The sequence below is a fragment of the Argentina silus genome (genome assembly GCF_951799395.1).
Source record: "Argentina silus genome assembly, chromosome: X".
In the NCBI taxonomy this organism is placed as follows: domain Eukaryota; kingdom Metazoa; phylum Chordata; class Actinopteri; order Argentiniformes; family Argentinidae; genus Argentina; species Argentina silus.
This window is the reverse complement of record NC_139653.1, coordinates 14,502,234-14,529,381: the sequence shown is the minus strand read 5'-3', so window position 1 is coordinate 14,529,381 and position 27,148 is coordinate 14,502,234. Positions and strand designations below refer to the sequence as shown.

At 44.1% G+C, this 27,148-nt stretch overlaps 3 protein-coding genes across 4 annotated transcripts in view; 1 reads left to right on the top strand and 2 right to left on the bottom strand.

Moving 5' to 3' along the window:
* Nucleotides 1-672: 672 nt before the first annotated feature.
* st3gal7 (ST3 beta-galactoside alpha-2,3-sialyltransferase 7) lies at nucleotides 673-8,712 on the top strand (the record flags this gene model as incomplete). Its single annotated transcript, XM_083694592.1, has 7 exons — nucleotides 673-773; nucleotides 960-1,080; nucleotides 1,279-1,613; nucleotides 1,899-2,085; nucleotides 7,780-7,917; nucleotides 8,252-8,401; nucleotides 8,626-8,712. 7 exons carry the CDS (start codon nucleotides 673-675, stop codon nucleotides 8,710-8,712), a joined length of 1,119 nt encoding a protein of 372 aa, XP_083550718.1.
* A 1,622-nt stretch (nucleotides 8,713-10,334) lies between these two features.
* hps1 (HPS1 biogenesis of lysosomal organelles complex 3 subunit 1) lies at nucleotides 10,335-18,477 on the bottom strand. Of its 2 annotated transcripts, XM_083694479.1 has the most exons (18): nucleotides 18,350-18,477; nucleotides 17,584-17,764; nucleotides 17,288-17,422; nucleotides 16,599-16,741; nucleotides 16,228-16,336; nucleotides 15,877-16,037; nucleotides 15,084-15,186; nucleotides 14,887-14,965; nucleotides 14,706-14,761; nucleotides 14,430-14,597; nucleotides 13,702-13,881; nucleotides 13,553-13,629; nucleotides 13,246-13,386; nucleotides 12,188-12,252; nucleotides 11,666-11,811; nucleotides 11,345-11,458; nucleotides 11,138-11,220; nucleotides 10,335-10,815 (listed from the first exon to the last, which is right to left on the bottom strand). In XM_083694479.1, exons 2-18 carry the CDS (start codon nucleotides 17,698-17,700, stop codon nucleotides 10,653-10,655), a joined length of 2,040 nt encoding a protein of 679 aa, XP_083550605.1. In that variant the 5' UTR covers nucleotides 17,701-17,764; nucleotides 18,350-18,477; the 3' UTR covers nucleotides 10,335-10,652. The 2 variants fall into 2 exon arrangements, 1 of the variants encoding a protein (XP_083550605.1); XR_014554895.1 differs by lacking the exon at nucleotides 10,335-10,815 and having other exon boundaries at nucleotides 13,251-13,386.
* A 6,903-nt stretch (nucleotides 18,478-25,380) lies between these two features.
* The window catches only part of hpse2 (heparanase 2), a gene marked incomplete at both ends in the record, with an annotated part of 53,049 nt that continues 51,281 nt past the window's right edge, over nucleotides 25,381-27,148 (bottom strand). Inside the window, one exon of the mRNA XM_083694510.1 lies at nucleotides 25,381-25,540. Coding sequence (XP_083550636.1) covers nucleotides 25,381-25,540 — 160 coding nt within the window. The remainder of the gene's footprint in view (nucleotides 25,541-27,148) is intronic.

Genomic DNA, 27,148 nt, shown 5'->3' with positions numbered 1-27,148 from the left:
GTGGTGCATGAGGAGTAGCCCGGAAGATAACACTGCTCAGGAACAGATCGAGGATCAGTTCACCCTCTCCAATCCTGACCCTTGTCATTAGGGGTGGGTGCTTGGGGGGGGCGGAGGCTACTGACTTTAGATCTGCTTCTAGTGGCAACTTCATCCTACTCTGATAACACTGACTCTTGGCAGCCATTTTAGCTGATTAGAACATTAGCATTCCTCTCAACCATGGAGGCCAGGTAAAAGAGAGTGCTACTGTCTCTTCACTCTTGCTTACATCGCTTGGAGGCTATCCCTGAGGTACAGCTATGTCTTTACATTATATTCTTATGAGTTCATGTATTGTTTATTCATTCAGGTTTGTTTCCTTTAAACAAAATCTATTATTCCAGAGACCTTGTATAATATTGTGCTTTAGGGGGTGTCTAACTTCTGAGAATGTTCCTTTTCTGTTTTTGATTGGTTTTGATATTGAATTCATATATATATCACCAATCCATGTTGTGAAAGGCATGCAGTGTAATTTAGTCTTTTATTTGATCAAAACTAAGACCCTTTGAGTAACAATTTCAACAGTTGCTGACAGTTAAAAGTCCTAAAAGTTAGATCAAATCAGATCAAGATTAAATTAACTGATTAGCCCATCTCAGGTGGGACTGCAGGTGACACCTGAGTGTGATGGACACAGAGGACAGCAGCTCCCCTCTGCTACCTGAGGCTGAGTTCACAGAACCTGTCAATCACAGGAAGCCAGAGGCCAAGGATCAGCTCCTCTGCAGGTACGGCACAGAGCATGCGTGCGTGTTGTGATTACATGTCAACAATTGAGATTCCTATTAAGTCTATCCCAGTTTAATAAAGGATAAGTCTAAACTGTAAAAACTGGAAACCAGGTTGCCTGAAAACAGATCATATTTGCTGTGAATTGTCTATGAAACCTGAGATGTGTTCTCTCTCTCTTCCAGGACTAAGAACCTGGCCCTGAATCTGGTGCTGCTGGTGGGTTGCTACTCAGCAATACTGATCCCTGCTTTCTTACCCTCCGACATGCCCACAGCTACCAATGACAGCCAAGCAGGAGACTTGGTACTGAACACACTGTGTGTGTGTGTGTGTGTGTGTGTGTGTGTGTGTGTGTGTGTGTGTGCGCGTGTATGTGTAAACTGCTCTCTCTACCCGTTGTGAACATGGCAGGTGATATAGGCTAGGCATTACACATCTCTCCCACTCCCTCCCGTCTCTCTCTCTCACATGCCCCACTCTTTCTCTACCCCTGTCCGCCAGGTCTTACTAAACCAGTCTGCCACACTCCTCTCCCGCCCCTGTCAGCCTGGCTGGTCTCTGGATCACGTGAGCTCCCTTCCCTGCTCCACAGGTCTGCTGGACATCCCAGTCTTCCTCCAGCAGGTAGACAGACCCTGGGAGCTCCCTCCTCCTCTAGGTTTCCAGGGCAGTGAGGAGAGGGTGACCTTGGCCCTGGGCTCCCTCCCCCACCCCGGGATGCCTCCCTCCCTAGGGCGGCAGGGGAGCTGCAGGCGTTGTGTGGTAGTGGGCAGTGGAGGGGTGCTCCATGGGAGCCATCTTGGGTCTCACATCGATCAGTATGACGTCATCATCAGGTAAGCGAGTTAAATCTATGTCAAGCCTTTTAAAAATGTATGGATTTTAAAGCAGTAAGTAACATGTGATTGCCATCTGTAAACAAATCCTGTCAGGCGTTTCATGTTTCACCCAAAAAAATGTGTATTAACAGTGGTAATATGTTACAATACGTTGCTCTATTAAGTTTAAAATTATGCTCTTCAGTATATAAACATTAAAGATTATTAGAAATGAATTATTAGATGTTCACCTCCTATCTCACTTCCTTATGATATGTCTTGTCTTCACTGCTTTCCTCTAAGGATGAACAACGCACCAGTGTCAGGATTTGAGAGAGACACTGGCTCCAGGACCACCATCCGTCTGATGTACCCAGAGGGAGCCCCCCACTCCCCCAGAGACTACAAAGACACCTCCCTGGTCACTCTGGTGGTCTTCAAGAGCTTAGACTTGGACTGGCTCACCTCCGTCATCTCCAAACAGCCTCTGGTGAGAAAAACTGTATAAAAAAATCGGAGCAGTTTTTAGCGATTGCTTGAGCACATTTCTTGAACCAGTATTCAACTTTTCCAAACAGTTAACACGTTCCCCTGAACATATAACATATTTACCAAAACACCACATTTCTTTTGCAAAATGCATTATTACTCTCAAAACAGTATCCTCAGTCATCTAATGAAAAGTGAAAACCACCATTCATTTCATGATGACACACTAAATACAGTATTAACTATAACTGTTAAGGTCAGAGCTAAGGAACCCAAGCGCAGGACACAAAGACAGGACACGTGTATAAAAGAATCAGGTTTTACAGTTTTTCTCTATTGCTTGAGCACATTTGTCCAAACAGAATTCACTTTTTCAAAACAATTAACACACAGGCCAAAACTGAAACACATTGGCCAAAATGACAAATGTAATTAGCTAAATGCACTAAGACTCTCAAAACATTAAATATATGACACAAAATCAACTACCTGCATCAAAACATACAACTTGTTAGCTAATGAAAAGTTATTTCAATCAATCATTACATGGCCCAATAAATACTAACTACAACTATCAATATACCCTAACATGGTTAACCCTCTTTTATATGTCTGTGCCATTTCTACTATAATTACAGTATGTACCATAAAAGGCAAGTAAACATCTTATCACAGCATGGCTGTATTCTTTGTTCCTACAATTATTTTACCAAAGATGACCAATGCAGAAAGAATGTCACTCAAGAGCATGAATATGCAGAAACAAAAGGCTGTATTTTACAGTTGATCTAGTGAGATTGGGATGGACCCGCTGCCCTGCCTCTCTCATGGAAAGGCCATGATTGACAACATGGTCAATAATTGTGGCCTGAATTTCATCTGAAACATTAGTTCTCTGTATTCCCCTTTGAGCTACTCCACCCCCACACATCTGAACCCCTCTTCCTCTATGACCCCTCTACCTCTACGGACCCCTCTACCTTTACGGGCCCCTCTACCTCTATGGATCCCTCTACTTCTATGGACCTCTCTACCTCTATGGATCCCTCTACCTCTATGGACCCCTCTACCTCTATGGACCCCTCTACCTCTATAGACCCCTCTTAGACAGGCAGACTGGGCAGGTAGGCAGGACAGGCAGGGCAGGCAGGACAGGTAGATAGGTAGGATAGGCAGGCGAGCAGGTAGGCTTCGGGAAGTGGTCCTGTAGCACAGAGAAAGTGCAGTTAGACAAATACTTACACAAAGAGAATCTACAGAGCACTAAGCACTGCAAAGTGGCCGAGAGCGAGACTAACGTGAAAAGACAAACGATCTGGCAATGAGTGGATGGGAAGCTGGGGTTTAAATACTGCAAGTTGATGAGCTGATGAACCACAGGTGTGAAGATCGAGCAGGTGGAGATGATGAGGTGAACTGGATGGCTGGAGCCTGTAGCCACACCCACACACAAACACACACAGACAGACAGAGGCAGACACGGGAGATTGAGAGAGACTGGCTAGGTAGAAGTGGAGGGCGTGACAGTACCCCCCCCCCCCCCCCCCCCTCTACGGGCACCACCTGGCACACATCTGGGACCGGTTGGGTGTGCCCGGTGGAAGTCTCGGATAAAGCCAGGCTTTCACAAACGCTCCTCGGGACCGTAACCTTCCCAGTCCACCAAATACTGGAATCCACAACCCCGGCGGCGCAGGTCCAGCAGCCGCCAGACAGTGTAGGCAGGGTGGTCGTCTATTATCCGGGAAGGAGGAGGAACAGGCGCTGGGGGGGACAGAGGGCTGGAGGAGACAGGCTTGATTTGGAACACATGGAAGGTGGGGTGAATACAAAGGGAGACAAGGAGTTTCAGGCTGACAGCACAGGGGTTGGTGATAGACTCAATCACATAGGGACCAACAAAATGGGGAGCCAGCTTCTTGGACTCCACCTTGAGGGACAGATCCTTAGCCAGAAGAGGGGAGTACATGGGTGCCGTGGTGCGGGAGTTATGGGCGTACTCCACCCAAGACAGCTGGGAACTCCAGGTGGAGGCGAATGTGAGGCAACGGAGAGCAGCCTCCATCTCCTGGTTGGCCCACTCCGATAGGCTATTGGATGGTAACCTGAGGACAAACTGACAGTGGCACCCAGGGCCTTGCAGAAGGCCTTCCAGACCTGGGAGATGAACTGGGGGCCTCTGTCGGACACGATGTCAGAGGGGATGCCATGGAGGCGGAAAACGTGGTCCACCATGAGGTCGGCAGTCTCCCTAGCTCCCTAGAGGGAAGTTTGGGCAAGGCGACAAAATGGGCAGCTTTGGAGAAATGATCAATGACTGTGAGAATGGCAGTCTTACCATCTGACGGAGGGAGACCGGTGACGGAGTCCAGGACTATATGAGACCTGGGGACAGGCAAGGGGTGGAGAAGGCCGGAGCGTGGTTTGGAGGACGTCTTGTTCCGGGCACAGATGGTGCAGGCAGAGATGAATAAACGGGCATCAGCATACATGGAGGGTCACCAAAACCGTTGACAAAGGAAGGCGAGCATCCGGTTGATACCAGGATAACAGGTGAGGCGTGTGGAATGAGCCCACTGGAGAACCTGGGAGCGGACAGAGTCAGGGACAAACAGACAATTGGGGGGACTGTTACCTGGGTCGGGTTGTTGGCTCTGGGCTTGCCTGACCTGTGATTCAACCTCCCAGGTGAGGGTGGCAACAAAGCAGGTGGGTGGTAGAATGGGAACCGGCTCAGTAGTCCTCTCCTCTACGGAGCACAGCCGGGACAGGACGTCAGGCTTGACATTGCGGGAGCCAGGGCGGTAAGTCAGGGTGAAATTGAACTGGCCAAAGAATAGAGCCTACCTAGCTTGGCGGGAGTTCAACCGTGTGGCAGACTGAAGGTAGATGAGGTTCCTGTGGTCTGTCCAACCAACGAAAGGCTGGTCAGCTCCCTCCAACCAATGCCTTTAGAGCCATCTTGATGGCAAGCAGCCCCCGGTTGCCAACGTCATAATTCCTCTCAGGGGGAGAGAGTTTGTGTGAGAAAAAAGCTCATGGATGGAGTTTATTGTCAGAACAGGACCACTGAGAGAGAACTGCACCTACCCCCGTATCCGAGGCATCCACCTCTATGATGAACTGCAGGGCTGGATTGGGTTGGATGTGGACCGGGGCAAAGAGGAAATGGCGCTTGAGCTCATTGAGAGCGGCCTCAGCCTCAGGCATCCATCGGAAGGGAGTAGAGGTGGAGGTGAGGGCTGTGAGTGGGGCCACAATGCAGCTGTAGTTCTGGATTAATCTGCGATAGAAATTAGTAAAACCAAGAAAATACTGCAACTGCTTGAGGCTGGAAGGTGTTGGCCACTCTGCCACAGCGGACACCTTGGCAGGATCTATCTGAACTTGACCCAGGGCGATAACGTACCCCAGGAATGACACACTGGGGACATTAAACTCCTTCACAGATAATTTGTTCTCCAGAAGGCATTGAAGGACGTGAACGTGCAATTTATGTTCCAAAGGGGATTGGGACAAAAATTGCCCCAGGAGCTAACCTTACCCGAGGTCCAGTCCATTTGTGGGTTATGGGTTTGTAACCAGGGGAAACCGAGCACCAAAGGGAAGTGGGGACAGTCAAGAATGTGAAGACTAATTATCTCTTGGTGATTACCTGACAGTAAAAGTGTTACCGGAACTGTTTTGTACTCGACGAGGGAGAGCAGCATCCCATTGAGGCCCTTGGCTTCCAGGGGACAATCCAGGGGCTCAATCTCAATACCCATCTGTTTTGCTACCTCCCGGTCTAAGAAACTATCATCTGCCCCAGAGTCAATGAGGGCAGAGAGGGACAGGGACTGGGATCGCCACACAAGGGTGGCATTGAGTTGGGGACGTGAGAGAGAGGAACATGCTGCACGGCTCGTGTAGACATGGCGGGGCTCGTAACCTCTCGGAGATGGAGAACAGGGCGTCACTGATGGGAACGGGATGGTGGCTGTGACCTGGTGGTCCTCTCCCTGCGGCGCTCTCGGAGACGGTTGTCCAAATGTATGGCTAGGGATTAGCTGGTTGAGATCTGGAGACTCATTGCAGGACGCCAACTCATCCTTGATGGCATCGCTCAGAGCGTGCCAAAACACGCTCTGGAGAGCCTCATCATTCCATCCACTCTTGGCAGCGAGTCCAGAACTCAATGGCTAGGGAGGCCACGCTGCCTGAGTCCTGGCGGAGGGAGAAAAGACGCTGGGCTGCGTCCTTGCCTTGAATGGGATGGTTGAGGAGGAACAGATCGCTACTCATCTCTAGTTTAAATGCTAGTCATGCTGAACTGTAACCAAATAACCTATATGCTGTAACAAACAGAGTGGCCTCTACATTGTGTCCCAGTAGCAGCCATTAAACCCAAACCTACAGACCTTGACCACCATTGCTTCAGGTGATGATTCTGAGCACAGCATTGCCTATGCATTATGTCTCTTTCATTCTACCATTGTACAATTTGGACAACATATACCACTCATTGGACTAAAGAGACATACTTTTCAATTATTAAAGTATTAGACAATTATCATTATATATTATTGTTTCAATTTTCAAAATGTTCTCAATTAGGTGTACCCAGAGAAGTTTGGAGAACCTGCACTGCCCTATTGTTATATTTGGACAAACTTTGTGGTGCTTCTATTGAAAAGCAATGAAGAGAAAACTGGTCTGCTATTACTGTTGTCCAATGAGGACAGTAGTCATACCAGAAATTAATCAATAAGTGGAGGGTCTCAGTTTCTACCATATCTGATGAGGGCAGTCATGGTTGCAATTGTAGGATTGTGGCATAGATAGATAGAGTACATTAATTAAGAGTGATTACACCCATGATTAAACAAATCCGGTGTAAAAACTAGCAAATACAATTTCCCAACTGTGCAACCACTGTGCAACTATTACAAATAATGTTGCATGATTTCACATCAGGGTTAGTTTTCAAAGCATTTATAAGTGCATTTATTAAGCATTAATAACTGGCTCCTGATTGCAAGCTCCCTATTTGGCAAGCAACAATTGAACAATCTAAACTAATGAGTTATATATGAGGTTATAAGTGATTTATTATCTAATTATAAGCCATTTAGAAACCCTTTACAAATGTGACCTTAAGGTAAAGTGTTAACATTTGCATTACGTGTGAAAGCAATGAGAAATGACTGTTTTGCTCAAAATGTTGCTATTGTTATTTTTATTGCTGTGGGAATGTGAATTCCAGTTTCATATAAGTGGTTTAAGCGATTGAGAAAAACGGTATTTACTTACTCAAAAACACTGTCTATCCATACCAAGAAAATCATAAAGAGAAACAACAGCCATAACTTCCTATAGCATTTCTAATTGTAACGCTTTACCCTAACAGAGGACCTCCTGAGGGTTCCAGACCTATTACCGTCTCTCCCTATACATGGACTACACACTGCGCATAGGGCCCCCGACCACTAGGGTTATATTATTTTATTCTATAATTTGTATTTATTTATTTAAATGTCTATATTGTAGGCCTACATTATTATTCCTACGATGTCTTGTTTCTATTATTGCCATTTGCCATTATTTATGAAAATAAGTGTGGGGCCCTGACATTTTTTGCTTAGGGCCCCATAATAGGTTCATAGGTAAATTGCCTGACACATCTCTGCTGCCTCTTCTGTATTCTGTTGTGTAGACCTGGTGGTCTAAGCTGTGGTTCTGGAGGGAAGTTGTGGAGAATATTCCCCTGAGACCAGAGAATTTCCGGATCCTGAACCCAGAGATCATACACAAGACCGGTCTGATGCTCCAGAGCTACACACAGCAGCAGAGGACGATCAGTGTGTGTCCGGATCAAAACATTCCCCCTCAGGTGGGCATGCTCTTGAAGGTTCCGCCTGTTAAGGGAATACCAACTGGATGGACTGGGTGAACCATAGAAAAATCCAGTGGATTTTAGAATTGTGTTTTTTCCACTGATTCAGCTTTTCTGTCCCTCTCCTCCTCTACCCGTCAAACATGCCAGTGGAATAGTGATGGCCCATTTACAGTAGCTTTAAGAAACTTTTGATAGAATAAATCCCCTCTCTTCCCTGTATGGTGGCTACAGTACTCTGGATGCCAGCGGTGAGGTGATGGTGGATGTTGATGTTTTGTTCTCTCTCTAGATGGTGCCCACTCTGGGTGCCAGTGCAGTAGTGATGGCCCTGCAGCTGTGTGACCAGGTGAGCCTGGCAGGGTTTGGCTACAACCTGCACGACCCTGGGGCGAGGTTACATTACTACGAGTCGCTACGCATGGACGCCATCAAGGCCCAGGTCAGAGAAGCTTCTAAACTCGGGCACCATACAACCCTGGTCCTGGATATCAACAGTGTGCAGACTTTTGTTTCAGTCCAGTCGTAAAAAGGTCATGTTGATTTAATCAGGTGTGGAGTTGTACTGTGCTTGAGCAGAGAGGACACCATGTGGAGTCCTAGAACAGGACTTCAGAAACAATGAAAAATGTTGCAATATTCATTAACTTGACATTTATTTCCCAGGTGGTCCACGACATCAGTGCTGAGAAACTCTTCCTCCGGGAGCTGGTGGCTGCAGGAGCAGTGACAGACCTCACAGGGGCGCTCTGAGGGAGCAGGGCAGTGTCCAAGCACAAATCGACCCATGGTCCTTGCTACTATGCACTTGTGTAGATATGAAGTATTGGATAATGTGTAAATAGTATAGTGTACATTCCCCAAAGCAAAGCCTTGAAGAAAAGGTAGAGATTTTTCCTCCCAGGATTTCAACATTGCAGATACAAGGACCCATCTCTACTACTACTACTACTATTACTACTACAGTACTACTGCTACTACCACCACTACTAAACAATCCTAAACCCATACTACTTCAGCATCAACAGAGACTCATCTCCTCCATAGTATATGAAGCCAAAGAGCTGCATGAAGGATAGGACAATGAACCCTTGTAGTCATTGTCTTACGTCAGGGGTGGTCATTCTAGTGTGACGTCGCTTTGTAAGACAATGCCCTTGTAATGTGTTAGAATGTGAACTCCATAGATGTAATGTGTTAGAATGTGAACTCCATAGATGCACCTCAATAGTGTGAGGCGGTTTCCTCTTCTCATCTCCTTTCCTCTACCTGCACTGATGTGAAAAACCCGCACTGGGATCTACCACATTACATTCACCTCCTCCATGTTTTCACATCAGTGCAAATGAAGGAGAGGGCACATGATGAGACACTTTTGACTGTTGAGATGAGACTCCATGTGGGTTTCTGGAATGAAGAAAGCCTCAGGACTCTTCTGGTAGTCACACACACACACTGACCTTTAACTGTGTGGACTGAATGCTTATAAGGGCATGAGAGAGCAAATTAAAACCATTATGCGGGGGCGAATTAGCATGTTATTAAAGAAATGCTAAGTTTAGCTTTTTTCATTTGAGCTCATTGAACATCATCTTCTCACCAGCTGTTCACTCTGTTAAACATTATATGGGTCTATAACCATTCCTCTGCATCAGCGAGCTTCCCAGCACGTAAACAGAAAATATTTTTTTTATATCTTTATTGATAAGTCTTGATAAGACCTCATCATTATACCGTAGTCACTAAAAAAAGGATTTAATGGAGAATGAAATTGCTTGAGAGTAACGCTTGAAATCAATTGACATTTGACAATTGGAAGTGCTTTAATCAATATAAACATGCAAAATGTATATACTTAAAAAAACATGTTTTTATCTAACAACACTAACTGAAGGTCAGGATCAATTGCAACAAAATCAACAAGGATTTTTTTGCATTTTATCAGTAGGGAGCTGTCATTGACCTTTGAGCTTATTGATCATGCCTTGAGAAACTACAATGTACATACTGGTAATAAATAAATGACACTCTCTTAAAATATACAAAATTCTACATGGAAATGTGCAAGGATATGTGTTTGACTTCTCCAAGAAAAGTAAAATGTAATAAAGTAATAATTAGAAGTAATAATTACTGATACATTTAGGAGCATCAGGCGGGAGTGTTAAAAGGAAAGCATAAAAGTCATAAATGTTAATGATCAGTGCTTAAGATTAACCACTTTTTGGTCATTTAATCCCACTAGGGAGATTAAAAAACATGATGCATCACATTAGAGAAGACTGCAAACACATCCACATGTAAATGGAGGGGATGTAATTAAGGGTCTTGATTCTGGTCTGTATCCAGTCACCTTTAAATGTGAAAGGTATTGATGCTTGAACCTTGGCCATGGTCCCTCAGGAGAATATGAGTGTCTCTACAGTGGGGGTATGACGGAAAGAGATGGGCCTGTCTGTGTCTGTCTGTCTGTGTGTGTGTGTGTGTGTGTGTGTGTGTGTGTGTGTGTGTGTGTGTGTCTGTGTGTGTCTGTGTGTGCGTCTGTGTGTGTGTGCGTCTGTGTGTGTGTGTGTGTGTCTGTGTGTGTGTCTGTGTGTGCGTCTGTGTGTGCGTCTGTGTGTGTGTGCGTCTGTGTGTCTGTGTGTGTCTGTGTGTGTGTGCGTGTGTGTGTGTGTGTCTGTGTGTGTGCCTGTCTACAGCAGGGGGATACGGGAGGGCTCCCACAGTTTGCGTGCCAGCTGGCTGCAGTGTTGGAGGATGTATTCTGTAGGGATGACCCCCAGGTGAACAGTCAGCAGCTCATAGCACTTCACCACCTCTCCCTGGTGGCTCTTACTGTAGTACCGCAGCAGCTTCCTGTGGAGGGATGGAAGCATATTTTGTGGTCAGCAATGCTTACTGTATAACACACACACACATACCTTTTTACCAAGCTGCTGGGGCCTATTCAGGAGGGTGGACTGTTACAGAACGTACAGATGCCAATGCATTGTGAAGTAGAACATGTACAGTATGAATGTCTTATGGAGTTGTAGGGAATTGGGAGGTAAAGAATTGTCAGTTCTATGCATTACATTTCTATCTGAAACGCTCTGAACATTTGACCTCACTGACGACACCCTTGATAACTGATGGATGTGGTTAAGGCACTGTGACGGTCCTTGTCCCAATCTTTTACCTGTAGTAGTCCCAGGCCAACATTCCGATGGGGGCAGAGTCATCTGGCAGGATGGGCAGGTCCATCACCTCCAGCTTGTAGCCCTGAAGTAAAAAAAACAATTACAATACATCCCAGGTCATTCCAATGGTATTATCAGGATGTGTGTGTGTGTGTGTGTGTGTGTGTGTGTGTGTGTGTGTGTATGTGTGGGGTGGAGGAGCTTACCGTTTCGCTTTCGAACCATAGAAAGTAGCAGAAAAAGTAATCTCCATCTCGCAGTGTCACAGTAGAATAGCCCTTCTGGAGGTAGCGCCGAGATGTGCTAACCATACTCCACACCTACAGGCAGATTATGGAGGATGGATAGATGGATTTATTGATAAATAGATAGAGATAGATGGACTTCTTAAAGAAGTAAAGACAAAAGCTGTATCACTGAAGTTTCTAACAAACTATGGCTCAACAATGTTCTTACATGAGAACCTCCATCAAACTAGTGAGTAATGCTAGTGACTGCTTTGCCCAGGGCAGATGGTAGAGCCTGACCTTGCCCTTGATGAAGTGTGCCAGTGGCCCCTTCCCCAGCTCTGAAGTAGCACGGTCCGTGAAGTTGAGTGACGGGGCGATCATTTGGCCAGCGGCTCGGTCCACATAGATGAAATGGACCAGGCCCGGAAACTCCTCCAGGTACGTGACTTCAGCTGGGTTAAGGCTAATACCAAGACATTGTGGCAGTCTAATAGACAAAACTTACTACAATGTTTGTATAGATTTGAAATCAATAGAAATAGAGAAATGAACAAGAGTTGTGCCTGTATGTTTTAATCTACTATATACCACCTCACCTTGTGTCAGTTGCTGCATCTACCCACCTCCTTTGAGTAAACCACCTCATACTAAACACTAGGAGAACTATACAGTACATTTGGTCCATGATGAAGTATGAATCAGTCTTAGTAGGGCCAGGCAGAATGAGGAAGTGTGTCATCTGAGGTCTCTAAAAGATCAGCTCCAATATGGCGCCCGAGGGGGGGTTGGGGGGCAGGGTGACTGAGCTAACAGGATATGACACCATGGTGATGTTCCTCTTGCTCTTCACCAACAGGAAGTCCTTCCAGTCCATCAGCTTCTCCCTGAGAGAGAGAAAGAGAGAGATAGAGAGACAAAGAGGAAGAGGAAGAGAGAGAGACAAAGAGGAAGAGGAAGAGGAAGAGAGAGAGAGAGAGAGAGAGAGAGAGAGAGAGAGAGAGAATATGAGATAAGATGTTCTATGTGGACAGATTGTTTGTAGATCAGTGATTCTGTGCTGTGCTCAGACTGATCATCTTAAACGACCTCCTAACCTACTGAAAGGCCTCCAAAGCTATAAAAAAGAGATAAACTACACCAAAACCATACGTTCAGAATGTGCCTTTACCTTAATTATTTTCAGTTTGAAGTGGCATCAAAGCAAAGTTAGCTAATCAAGATAATGATGCTCACTATTGCTGCCGACATTCTCATGTTTTTTTCTGTTCAATAAACAAATATGGATTTATATTATTCTGATATGATTTAGTTTTCTCTATATATACATGAGTATGTGTGTTTGTGCATGTGCATGTATGTACAGTATTTGAGCCTGTGTATGTATGCATGTATGTAGGTATATGCGTACTTTACGTTGGACGCTCACAAGAACATGTGCAGAATAGATCATTTCCACCTACGCAATATTGCAAAAATAAGAAATTCTCTTTCTCTTCAGGATGCCGAAAAATGTATTCACGCTTTTATAACATTAAGACTTGATTACTGCAATGCTCTATTATCTGGCTCCTCCAACGCAGCTATGTGAAGTCTGCAAGTAGCAACTGCCAGATTCCTTACCAGAATCAGAAAATGTAATCATATCACCCCTGTTCTATCATAATTAGCAACAAGTTTGGTAAGTACGCATCAAACGAGGTAGATGTGAAAGCATCCTTAGATACTCTAGTGTTAATTACTACACCATATTAACTACTATTTGTTAAGATGATATCATCTATTTTAACTATACAGTAGTTCCTATGGTAGAGTAATTAACAGTAGTAAATGTTGTATATTGGGTGTTGTGAGGAGTGTTGATCAGACCCTCTACGTACTGCACCATGGTCATAGCTCGCTCCTGTAGACTGGGGGAGAGGCGCTGACGACTGGCCCCTGCTCCAGTGTTATCAGAGATGAAGCACTGCCTGTATACCCCACACAGGTGAGTCTTCATACTCTTACACCAGGGAACCAGGCTGATACACAGGACAGAGACCAGGGAAATAAAGAAATTAGATGAGAACACTGCCTTCATGGTCTGTCATTTGCTCTGCATTTCAAGGTTCTGATCATGATCTGTCATCTAAATGAAGATGCATCTAAACCCCCACATCAGTAGGGGGCAGCAGGTAGAACACTCACTCCCTGCTGAAGCCAGGTCCTCCTCGAGTGAAGGCCCGGCTCTTGAAGTCAGTCCACCCACTCTGCAACTGGGATGCCTGAGGAAAACATTAAAACATACTTTAATGCATGTTTAGGAATGTCACAAACACTCAGACACAGACACAGACCTGTATATCGCTGGTGCCCATGGCTCTGATGAACTTGTCCAATTTGCTGCGGAGGTCGTGTATTGATTGCTGGCCCCTGACGGCTGAAGACCCCTCCTGGCCCTCACTCAGACGCTTTTCCAGCTTAGCAAAGGCCTCCAGGAACATGTACACTGACGTGGCCACAGTATTGTTAGGAATCTGAGAGAGAGAGAGAGGGGAGCATGAGGGAACACATCCGAGTGTGATAGGGATGGACCTGTGAAACTTCAACAACACATGTTATTGTATTAGTTAGAATGATACAGCAAATATATATTATATTATATAAATATTTTCAAAAGAATATATTTCCATTTAGGTAAAAATACATGTTACTCTATACATGTCAATGTAAGGCACAAACAACAAAATATTTGAAAACCTTGCTTTCTAATGATGTACGATTCCATCCCACATATGCAATAAAAGCCTGCCCCCTTCTGGTCTGACCTGATATAACTCTATGTAACGCTGTAAGTTGACATCAATGCAGCCTTTATCTACCGTGTGTGTGTGTGTGTGAGCCTAAAGTGAATGTTTCCCATCAACAGCTGCCTCTCCACCTCTCCCTGACATGACAGGGCTCTCTCCCCCTCCCTCCTCTCCCTCCCCACAACAAAGGCTGTCTCCAGCAGCTGCCCCTACATCTGCTGAGACCTGTGTGTGTGTGTGTGTGCATGTGTGTGAGTGTCTACACTGTGACAGACCTTTGTGAGCAGCACCAGAGTGATCCCAGGCCACAGTGGGAGGCAGTACATGCTGTGAGGCATCATGGGATACAGGCCCTCCTTGAGCGTGACCTCCAGGAAAACTCTGCTCGGGGTCGCTGGGTCAGGAGGAGGGGTCTCCAGGGTCTTCAGGCTGTCTTCTGCCATCTGGAGAGATTAATTCACTTATTGTCATTTGGTGTAGTGTAGTCTTAAACAGCAGGTAACACCAACAATTGAGCACACAACACAAGTATCCAATGAAGTGTAGCTCACCTGAATGTCTGGATCCACAAACTCAAACACAGGAGTACTCTCTCCCTCCAGCCTGTCTAGACACACACACACACACACATAGAGAGAATGGGTGACAACTAGACAAGAACAATACCACCACCATAGTAACAGACATAGTAAGGCCCAGTTTGGCTCATGTAGGCACGGTGCAGACACCTACCTGTATTGCCTGAATCCCTGTCTGTAGGGGATGGCTCTGGTGTGTAGAAGATGTCAGGCCCTGAAGTGTTCTCAACATCCTACACAGACACAGGAACAGAAACAGACACAGACAAACAGAGATCATTATATGAGCAATGCAGTCAAGTAGGGACTAGGACTGGGGGTTGATTTGGGATTCAACATCAAAGCACCTACCTCTGGGGTTGTGTCCTCTGGGTCGATGTTGCTAGGATACAGGTTCTGCACCATGACGATGAGGGCCAAAAGGTCAGAGGTGGTGAGGGTGCTAGCATTCCGACTAGAGATAGAAAGGAAGACAATAATAAGGATATTAAGTTTATTTCAACTTCACATGGTTAGCTCTAGAATAGAGGTAGGATACAGGATGGGAGGAAGGTTAGAGGCATAGCAGTATACCTTAAGTAGAAGGTAGCAGTAGTAGAAGGCTAGTAGTAGTACATGTAGCAGTGTTTACTTGGATTAGAAGGCTAGTAGTAGTAGTAGTGTTTACCTGGTCGAGTAGTAGTAGTAGTATTTACCTGGAGTAGAAGGCGTGTAGTAGTAGTAGTAGTAGTAGTGTTTACCTGGAGGAGTAGTAGTAGTAGTAGTAGTAGTAGTAGTAGTAGTAGTGTTTACCTGGAGGAGTAGTAGTAGTAGTAGTGTTTACCTGGAGGAGTAGTAGTAATAGTAGTAGTAGTGTTTACCTGGAGTAGTAGTAGTAGTAGTAGTAGTAGTAGTAGTGTTTACCTGGAGGAGTAGTAGTAGTAGTAGTAGTAGTAGTAGTAGTAGTAGTAGTAGTAGTAGTAGTGTTTACCTGGAGGAGTAGTAGTAGTAGTAGTAGTAGTAGTAGTAGTAGTAGTAGTAGTAGTAGTAGTAGTATTTACCTGGAGGAGTAGTAGTAGTAGTAGTAGTAGTAGTAGTAGTAGTGTTTACCTGGAGGAGTAGTAGTAGTAGTAGTAGTAGTAGTAGTAGTAGTAGTAGTATTTACCTGGAGTAGAAGGCGAGTAGTTTGGTGTGCACCAGTATGAATGCGTGCAGCACCTCCTCTCCTGCCCTCTCCACGCTAGTGTTGATCTGCTGAACCAGACGACGCTCCAGGAACTCTATACACTGTTCACACAGGGTGGGGTGGATCAGCCTCTCCACTGCCTGAGAGCACAGGCAGGGGGAAGGACAGAGAAAGAAAGGGGAGAGTGTGTGTGTGTGTGTGTGTGTGTGTGTGGGGAGGTGAAGAGAAAGAGAGAAGGAGAAAAGAGAAAGAGATTAAGCATTATACACCCTTCAATGTTTACTACAGTGTTGACTATGCTCCATTGTAGGTAGCCATCATGCATCATACCTCCACTAGGAAGCTCTGGTCTTGCTCTCGGAGACGGCTGTATGTCTCCAGGAGGCTCTGCAGCTGTTTCCACTGCCTGGTCCTCTGCTCTGTGTCCTGAGGACGCAGCCTGAGGAGGGAACACATGATACCACTACATCAGCCCTGATAAACCTCTTTAATTGAATCAACATTATTCATCCCAAAATTGCCAAAAGGCAATGCAGACAAAATACACACATATAAAACAACATGTTATTTTGTTACATGTTGTTATGAACAAAGTGTACACACACACACACACACACACACACACACACACACACACACACACACACACACACACACACACACACACACACACACACACACACACACACACACACACATACTCTTTCCTGAGGAGGGTGCTGCTAAGTGTGACCATGCCGAAGAGGACATCGATCATCTTCTTCATCACATAAATCTTCCTCTTCAGATCGTCCTCTCCCTCCTCTCCATCCCCATTGACAGCGATGTACAGGCACTCCTCAAACTGGGATCGAGAGAGAACGCACTGATCAATGAGTCCAATCGACAATCATATGAATATTTATTATATATTTCAAAGATCAAACTAATGCAGAAAGTTAAAAAGTGAAGTTTTATCTTGAGAAGTGAGAATGGCTGATAATGTTTCAACCGTTGCCTCATTTTTGCCCTCTTAGGTCTATGTTGCTTATAACTTTCAGATCTGTGACCACCCAAGGGTTAGCCTAACCCTAACCCTAACCCTAACCCTAAGGGCTAGGAGAAAGGTCTACATGGAAAAGGAACTGGGCCAAGGTATGATATCTGACTCATAGAGTTATGTAGTACAGTCAGCAGTACAGTCAGACAAAGCATGGTCTGAGTCCTTAACAACTAAACGGTTAGATCAGGCTCACATGATATGAATGAAGCTGCACTGTAGAAACTTTCACTTGTACTGCACTACTGCGACTGACCTGTTTCATAACGTCTCTTAACAGAAGGTCAAAACTACTTTATGGCCATTTGCTTGGCCATAACCACAGGTGCAATTTCAAATGATAGGCTGTACCTGATGTAGTACATAGGTGTGGTTGTTCTCTGTGCTGAAGGAGGTATAACTGTCTCCCAGTCTGTCAACCATGGTAATGCAAGAAATGATGATGGGAGCAAATAGAGTGTTGATGCTGTCCTCAAACGCAGGAGGCTGAGAAAGCAAGAGAGAGAAAGGGAGAGAGAAAGACAGAGAGAGAGAGAGAGAGAGAGAGAGAGAATATATTAGAAAAGTATTTCTACAAAAGAGCAACAACAAAATTCCTTTCCACTAGCTGTCTATAGGCCTATATAAAGTTGAAGATGACCTCCTACCCTCTCCCCCTCTTCTTGGGATGCCCCATACTGCTCCTGGATGTTCTCTTCGAACTCTGGGTCGGTCCAATAGAAGAGAACCTCGGCGCTCTCACTGGCTATCAGCAGGCACTTCATTTGGGCAATAGTAGGCTAATGCTTCTCTGGTGGTTTACCTAATCCTATTTAAAGCAACCTGTTACTGTAAGTGTGAAGAAAGGATAGACAGAGTCAGTATAGTCAGTTTGCAGTAGTCAATCCTCGATACTTCTCTACGAAGTCATGTGCATGAATAAGACACGCTGAAAGAGCATGCATTGCAGACAAATATTATTGAAAGCCTACTTAGGCTTATTTGACAATGGGTGAAAAGTTTATCTCAGTTTTCTAGACACATTTCTCTAATAAATTCTAATTATATGGCAACTGTTGTACAAGTTGTGCGGTCAAGATAAAGCGCGTGGGAAACAAGAACAAGAAACCATGCAAAACAACTCTTATCTAGCAGCACCAGTCAAAGATCAGGCTCTCTGGAATGTCTTTATGGCCAGTAAGGCATGTCCGAAAGTTCACATCCCACGATAGCTAGATATGTGATTACTTATTTGTATCATGTTTAGTCATCATGTGGGTGTTGTGTTAACAATAAACATCCGATGATAATTGAAAATAGTACTACAGATGGGGCTAACCTCACCACAACTTTGCGCATATAATCATACACATGCATGCCTACAGTGTGCCATCTCTGAACATTATGCAATGAAGGTGTATACATGTAACTTACCCCTTCATGTTTTCTGTTTATTCAAGCATCGATCTTACCCAAGCGATATGTTTCCGAATGGGCATCTCGCAACTCGGCTACTGTCAGCTCGCTTCCGTGGGGCAAAACTTCGCTTCAACCATGTGACATCCACAGAGCTTTCAGAGCGGAAGCTGGGTCACGGTGGCTCTCATTCACAGATCTAGGATCAGCTTGCCTTTACCCGATCAACAATGGGCATTTGGGGATTCTAAGCAAAACTACGCTCAGGTCAGTACGTAGTTTGACTTAGCTTCCAAGACGGTGAAAGTTTAAGCCTATGAGTAGGGTAATTATTCAAGCTAGCTTAAGTCATGTGCCAATGCCTAGACTGGAACACATGACTGTGAGACAGCTTCAGACTGTGTAATGAGTATTTGTGGAATCTCGTGAATGTGTGTGTGACTAGCCTAAGGCTCTCCTTCCTTGAGAGACAATTTGGAAAATAAATTCTGAGGATATGTTTAACAATCCTGGACACACACACACACACACACACACACACACACACGAAGCCCATAGAGACATGTGGAATGCTTCTTGTTCCTTTGGGATATGACATCATAGCAAAATGAGCGGCCGACAGCGTCTAGAGATGCTCTGCCATCTTGAGTTGGTCAGTGGAACGAGTGGACGCTCTGGTTCGCTTTTGTTCACAACAATATCTTTGATGAAAGTTGCTCTGTTTTCTTGGGCGTGACATCATATCCCAGAGTCTACCTTTAAAGAGGATCTCAAAAGGACATAACTTAATGGCCAGAACAGATCTATACAATTGCAGAATACTCTGAGCAGATTTTAGCTTCTGGCCTAGCATTTCTCTGTTTGGGTATACCAGGGCAAAGAACAGCGTTGTGTTATTCTAGCTCTACTTTAACATAAATATTTATGTTTTATTAACCTTGCTTTGGTCAAACTGTCCAAAACTAAGAGTTCCAACATTGTTAAGGCATTGGCTAATCTAGTCCATCAGTTTTCAGAGGATCGGCATTCGTGAAAGCCTTATTCAAGCTGACTACTGTATACACAGAGTAAACATCACCAATTCCTCCATGTTAGCTAACAGAGGAAGGGGCCTTGCATTTTTTTTCAAAATGGCTCACTGAGTATAAACAGTGTTAGGAAGGGTTTGGTTACATCTACCTCTGCTAAGGAGGCACTGTCACGCAAAGGTATAGCCAGACACAGTGCAGTCTCCTCAACCGTGCCACCATCAGATTCTGTCAAAGGAAGTCATGCTTAGAGGTTATTATCACAAGGTAGTGGTTTACAATAACCCCAGTTAGCCAAACATAACAATGGAATTCCCTGAAATGGCCTGATGAGAGCATGGGATAAGGTTGTGCTTGGTCAGAGTGTCAGCAAGTTCAACAGCAGGTGTTGAATAAATCCGATCAGTGGTCTAGTGAGTGCAACACATGTGATATTTGATATAGATCTAAATCAAGGTTAAACTGATAGAGCGGAATATATGCTATTCTATAAAACTATAAGGGTTATGCAGTACCAACATTGAACATGAACATGTACAGATTTATGGCAAACTTCTACAAGGAGAAACACCCTATTATGAGATGAGGTGGTTGTTTGTATGTACACTACTGGTTAACTTAAATCAGTCTCCTAGGGCCTATCTGTTTTTCTTTCACTGATTTATCTGATGATACTGATCAATTCAGCCATGTGAAATACAAGGTGCTGTGCTTGACATAATGACATAATTCTGCTGGTCTTTTGGAGTTGCATCCAACTAACTATGATATCCCTCTGAAGTTGTTTGCTTGAGAAAGTCCAGTAGTGGGTTCACTTTGCCTGTGTTTCCGGAACCTCAATATGTCTGGGCTTTTTCCTCTCTCTTTGAGTGTGTGTGTGTGTGTGTGTGTGTGTGTGTGTGTGTGTGTGTGTGTGTGTGTGTGTGTGTGTGTGTGTGTGTGTGTGTGTGTGTGTGTGTGTGTGTGTGTGTGTGTGTGTGTGTGTGTGTGTGTGTGTGTGTGTGTGTGTGTGTGTGTGTGTGTGTGTGTGTGTGTGTGTGTGTGTGTGTGTGTGTGTGTGTGTGTGTGTGTGTGTGTGTGTGTGTGTGTGTGTGTGTGTGTGCGCGTGCGTGCGTGCGTGCTAGCGTGTGCATGCTTGCATGTGTATGTGCACATGTATGGTGGTTCACTTAGTTTGCACAAATAAATGGCCCTTACGGTCAGTGAAATGCTTTGATGATTGAGGTCTGATTCTGAATGAATGTATTGTGGCCACACAATACATGCACAAAGAGAGAAAGAGAAAGAGAGAGAGAGAGAGAAGAAAGAAAGAGAGAGAGAGAGAGAGAGATAGAGAGAGGGAGAGACAGAGAGAGAGAGAGAAAGAGAGAGAGGGAGATAGAGAGAGAGAGGGAGAGAGAAGAAAGAAAGAGAGAGAGAGAAAGAAAGAGAGAGAGAGAGAGAGAGAGAGAGAGTCTTTCTCTTTACAGGAACCCTGGCTAAATTAACCAAGTGTGAACGAGTCTGGGACACTGTTTACAAGTCAACCAAGCTGGCCCATTTAAGATGAACCATATGTGAAAAGGAGACTTGGTACTTGGGCTTATTTTTTAACAAAACTCTGATATTTACGTAAGAGAAAAAGTATATTTCCTGGACTTGGAGTCCGGAAAACACTAATTCAAGTTCAAAATACATGCTGCAGAGCAATGCTTGGGTTCATGGCTCTTGAAGGGGTGCCAATACAATATTTAATTTTCATGAATCTTAAAGCAGACATTCAATGTCCAACAACTAGAGAGGTAATACAGCACACCTCTTTGTACTCCAGGCCAACTTTGACAAGCTGCGTGGACCTCAAGTCACCTTCCAGAAAAGAAAAACAACAGAATGCTGCATTGTGCGTCACAGTCCACCTCTATCAAGATTCAAGATTTCTTTATTTGTCACGTGCATACAAGTATACAGTGAAATGCAAAGTGACAGTGCCACAGAGTAGTGCAACAACACAATAAGTTTTAAAATACAATAAAATAAAAATAGAAGTACTAAAAAATATACAGTATGGACAGTATAAACAGTATAAACAATATGAACAGTATAGCCAGTAAGCAATATAAATAGCAGATGGATGATTATGTGTGTGCATATGTGTTAGAATGACAGTGCATGTGTGAGTGACTTGAGGGGGGCACTGGTGGGGTCATCGTTGACGATTCTGATGGCATGGGGGAAGAAACTCAGTCTTAGCCTCTCTGTTTTTGCTGCATGACAGCGGAGGCGTTTTCCTGACCGCAGCGGCTGGAACAGTCCATGTTTCGGGTGGTGAGGGTCCTTCATAATCCTGTATGCTCTGGTCCTACACCTCCTGGTGTACAGGTATCTATTCCACCACAACCTATACACCTCCTCCTCTCATCCCCTCTTCACATCCCCATGCATCTGCCTTTCTGAACCAGATACTGGGCACTGGGGCATGATTAGCCAGTCCAGACTAACCCCAGACGCTGGGACATTGATTCCTCTTGGTTCTGTGGCTCTAAGGGCTTATTATCCCCAGCCTAGCCTAAAGTGAATGTTTCCCATCAACAGCTGCCTCTCTACCTCTCCCTGACAGGACAGGGCTCTATCCCCCTCCCTCCTCTCCCTCCACACAACAAAGGCTGTCTCCAGCAGCTGCCCCTACATCTGCTGAGGCTTGTGTGTGTGTGTGTGTGTGTGTGTGTGTGTGTGTGTGTGTGTGTGTGTGTGTGTGTGTGTGTGTGTGTGTGTGTGTGTGTGTGTGTGTGTGTGCGAGCGTGCGTGCGTGCGTGCGTGCGTGTTTGGAACTCCTGGCCGTCCGGCCGAGAGGCTTCTTCCCTTTGTGAGCTCTCCAGTGTCGGGACAGAAGGCAAGAGTGGTACTCTTTGATGATGCTTCAGTTGATCTACTTGCTAGCTAAACCTGGAGGGATATAAAGATGGTGTTCACAGTGTTCTGATTGCTGCCTGGTCATTTCTCAATTTCTCTTTGTGCCGTGGTGCATGTATAAATCACATGGATCCTCTTTCATCTCCTTATCCCTTCACCTCCCACTTGCTTACATGTGCTCCTACGCAACCCTCTCTCCCTGGGCTCCAGACCCTGGGAACTTTGTCCAAATGACTGGTAATTCTATGGCCATAATACTATTAATTAAGTAATGTCATTTGCTTAGACTAATATCCTTTTGCATAGTTTTGAATGTACAGGGGGCTGCCGTATGCTAATACAATTTGTGTGAAGTTGGTCTACTTTACTTGTATTAGCATATGGCAATAGGAACCGGCTGCTACTGGCTACTGTAAGTACTTTACTTGGTTCAGAAATTAACTAAATAACTCGGGCAAAAATAAAGGAGGATCTCGTTGCAAACGCTTTTTAATTAAGTTTGTGAAATCATTTTTATTATCACTGTAAATAATTTCTTTACAAAAAATAATATTCAATCGCACACTTTACACAATAAAATAATGCTCTTTTAGAATAGGAAATATGAACAACTCTTCATGAACAATGAACACATTCAGAGGAGAAAGATGCTTAATTCATTATTCAACACATTCAGGCACTGACACAACACAGGCCCCTCCACCTTACTCTACAGTATGGCTATGTCCTGAAACTTCTCAAATACACCATCCTCATCCACTCTCCTTTGTGACCACTGAAAGGACTGAATGGGTGAAAGCAGTAGGCTGTAGTTTTGTGAAATCTTGTGACACTACAGGCCCCGAAACATCTGGTAAACCCTACCCTTCCTTTGGAGATAACTTCCTTGTGGAACTGTTCCCACATTCATTCTCTTCATCCCTCCTGTAGCTTTTATTTCTTCTGCACGCTTTTTGCTTTTTGTTTCCATACATTGTTAATGGCTGGTAGTGATAGCAAGGAGAAGTGACGATGAAACTATAGCTGACCCAGCTGATCGAAATATGTCTGAAGAAATTTTGAACTTTTCTTCCACCTCCACAACATCATGATTTGCCTGAAGAGGTAACTGACTGACAAGTATCGCCCCGGAAGATTTGTGTTTTGAATCTCTGAATTTCAAAGGGCTCTGAGAAGTTTATGGTTTAGAGCATGGAGACTAAGTTAGTGGGGTGAAAACGTATCTAGCCAATGCTTTCAACAACCTATCCAGTCCTTTGATCTAAGTGATCTTACTGTATTACACTCTGGAAAAGATATGGTCTGCTAAATTAATAGAAATTAGCAACAGTCAGGGGTCACATTAGGAATTTAGATGTAATTAGGAGGAGTAATTAGGAGTTTTCAGACATAGACAATGACCCTGAAACCAGAATTTGTCCGGCACCATATATTTTGACCAGACCCAAACATTCTGAAAAACAAAATGTCCCACATGCGCTGTACAATGTCTCTGGTAATACTATGACAATTTTCGACACTGGAGAAAAGTTAAAGTCATAGCGTACCGTACATTGAACCATCATTTCAAACCTCAGTTCATTTTCTGTGGAATTTGGAATTTCAGTCTCACAAAAGGTACCATTGTGTTCATTCATTGCTCTCTCAGCATAAAGAAATAATTACAGACAAATATAAATCTATTTATATTACATGTATATGTAAGTAAACATTTCAAGCACGCATCTCTCATCTTTAACACGCTTTTTATGTACATTACATATTAAAATAGAATGATACACTGGCTAAGGAAAACCTGTACAAAAATATGTCAAACTTCATAAGTATATTAATCACAAAAGCTAGCAGCATAAAAGGATGACTGTACAGATGGGGCTACAATGGACAGGTGGGTGGGGGTCGGAAATCTTTTGAGGTCTTAACTAGAATATGGAGAAAATACTGAGAATATGCATTGGATTTCTTGTTACAAAAAAACCTTCAACCCAACAACCCAACAACCCAGACTCTCCCCTGGTCTTCTATCTGAGGATGGGTTTGTGGAGGAGTTGACATTGTTCTTCTGCTGTGCATCGCTGCAAAACGGCACCAATAACACAGCCTCAACTCTGAATGAGCACTTCCATGGCAATAGAGAGACCACAAACAGACTAAGGCAGACAGAGAACACAAGTATTTCCAATGAACCATGAATATGTAGACCAATGGTGGAAGTGGAACTGTTTTGTGAAGCAATAATTTCCTTTGAAGAACACAACCGACAAGAACAGACTCTACACACACACACTCTCTCTCTCTCTCTCTCTCACGCACGCACGCACGCACGCACGCACGCACGCACGCACGCAGAGAGAAGAACAGGTCTAACCAGGGTGGAGTTGCTATGTTTAAAAAGGAAAATACAGTAAATACGTTTTATTTTCTGACTGTCTGTCTCAAGCTGGAGGGCATCAACAACAGTGAGATAGTTGAAAGGGGATTGCATAGTAAGAATGTAAGTTCTTGGCAGCAAAGGAGGTGACCGTTCAAAGGTCCAATGATCAAAGACATGGAAATGAAGCCTTGTTGAACACATGAGGATGCAACCTTTATAACATAGTGTTTCTGTCATAACAAAACTCAATCTTTTTTAAAAAGTACAAAAACAAAACAAAAAAACATCACTGTCCATAGATAAGTCTTGCAGCACATGGGGAGTTGTTATAAAGAGTGATTGAAAGGTTTTCAGTGCAACCCTTGTTCTGTACGAAGGGCAAGCCTTTCTGTGTCGGACCAGGGAGGGACTAGGGAGGCAGGGCTGGGGTCCATTCTATACTGGTGTGGTGGTGGGGTTGGAGGTGGTGTTGGTGGTTGAATATCAGGTTAGGGGATGGTGTAGGTCATAGGGTGGCAGGGGGATAGTGTATAGGTATACAATGAAGTTACCCACACTGGTCAAAGGTCAGTTTGGTCAAAGGTCAGTTTGGTGTTTCCCCTCATTTCCCCTCATTTGTAAAGATAAGGATCTAGGGAGGGTAGACTGATCCTAGATCTGTACCTAGGGAAAGCTCCTACCTGGAGTGTGAGACATGAGAGTTGACGTTGGGGCAATGAAGGGATCAGGTCAGGGTCACAGTTCAGGGGTTAGTATTATTATCGGCAGGCGTAAGCCTTGAGGTTTTTGATGACATAGAAACCTATGGTCATGGGGGGCATGGCTATCGTCCGTCCAGCTCTCAGCGTCCGTGGCTTCAACTCTGGGAACGTCTCATTGTCCACCATCAGTAACTGCTCCCCATTGAGCTGGACAGACCTGCAGGGATAAAAAGACAGAATAGAATAGAGTCAAATGAGTCACTTAAATCACCATTCCACAGTGTATCAGGCTCTATCTGAATGTTGGAGGACAACAAAGAAAGTCGTAAACTTGAAACGCTCCCAGAACGTTCTATGCTGCTGAGTGCTTGTCAGTCATAGACCCTCCTTTGGACCTGTTCTTACAGTCAGTAGTTCACTTGGGGGCGCTATAGTTACATAGTTGCAATCCTTTGACACCAGAGCAGCAGTGGGGTGAGTTCCATCTAAAATCCAGTAAATTCAGCCATTGATCTGCACTCCAATGGATAGACTGCACTTAAACTTAAGTAATAAGATGTGATTGATCCCAGTTTTCTGGGATCGACAATGACAACAGTACAGAACAGAAAACTAATTTAAAAACAGAGAATAAATATTGCAATATCTCTTTGGATACATTTCACACAATCTTGGAAATTAAGACACAAAACTATTTTGCATATTTTTGCTGTTTTTAACGAGAATGCCAAATTCCCATAGCCTTTTAGCATTTATCTGTCTGCTAGCTGAGCTCTGTACTAAGTCAGTAGACCACAAGCTAACTGAAAGTGATAGGCTAATGAATCCAATGCAGTGAGGTTTTACCAATGATGCCAAAACGACATTAAAACAGCAGAATCGTAAATGAATTACACGATTAGAAATGATTAAAAATGATGAGGACAATTTTGTAAAAAAAATCTCTGGGTAAATAACACAACACCCAATTAGGTGACTTTCCACAGGAAACAATGTTTTCCAGAACAACAGAGTTGTTTGAACGCACGGTAAACAGGATTTTAACCTCTCCTGTCTGTCTGTCTAACTGTGTTTCTACCTGTTTCTCTCTTTTCTCAGTAGTTTGGTGATTGAATCAATCACCTTGATCCACCTTTGGGATGTTACATGTTGGAATGATGAGGGGCCTCGGTTTGACTTATTGGGGGCCCGTCCCTCCCTTCCTCTCTTTCCTATAGATAGCATGTAAATTGTAAATCTGTGTGTGTGTGTGTGTGTGTGTGTGTGTGTGTGTGTGTGTGTGTGTGTGTGTGTGTGTGTGTGTGTGTGCACGCATGCATGCGTGCGTGCATGTCTCTGTGTGTACTGTATATACCTGCAAAGGAGGATTACCTGACAAGACAGAAAGAGAGGAGAGGAGAGGAAAGCATCAGTAGTGAGTATCTCCTACTTGTAGTACTGTACTATGTGATGCCTCTACAGAACATCAGCCCAGCACACTCAGGCACATTGCATAAATACAGAAAGTTTATGTCTATGATTTGATTTTCAGGTCTGTCTCTTGACATGAAAATGTGTGGCCTATACACCTCCCAACCTCCTCTCCCATCTGCCTCTGACAAAGACACTGAGATGCAGTAATAATAATAATAATAAAATAATAATAATAATAATAATAATAATAACATCATCATTATTATTATTATTATTATCATTAATAATAATAATAATAATAATAATAATAATAATAATAATAATAATAATAATACATTAAATATGTATAGCGCTTTCTCATGGACTCAAAGCGCTTAACATGTCAAGAATGTAAAAAAATAGAAAATAAAAA

Excerpts from the sequence above, each read along its gene's own strand:
- hps1 (XM_083694479.1), bottom strand. The coding sequence starts at position 17,700 with ATGAAGTGCCTGCTGATAGCCAGTGAGAGCGCCGAGGTTCTCTTCTAT. Across the intron at positions 16,742-17,287 it reads ACACCTATGTACTACATCAG|TTTGAGGAGTGCCTGTACAT; the intron begins GTACAGCCTATC and ends TCTCGATCCCAG. Across the intron at positions 14,762-14,886 it reads CAGGGATTCAGGCAATACAG|ACAGGCTGGAGGGAGAGAGT; the intron begins GTAGGTGTCTGC and ends GTGTGTGTCTAG.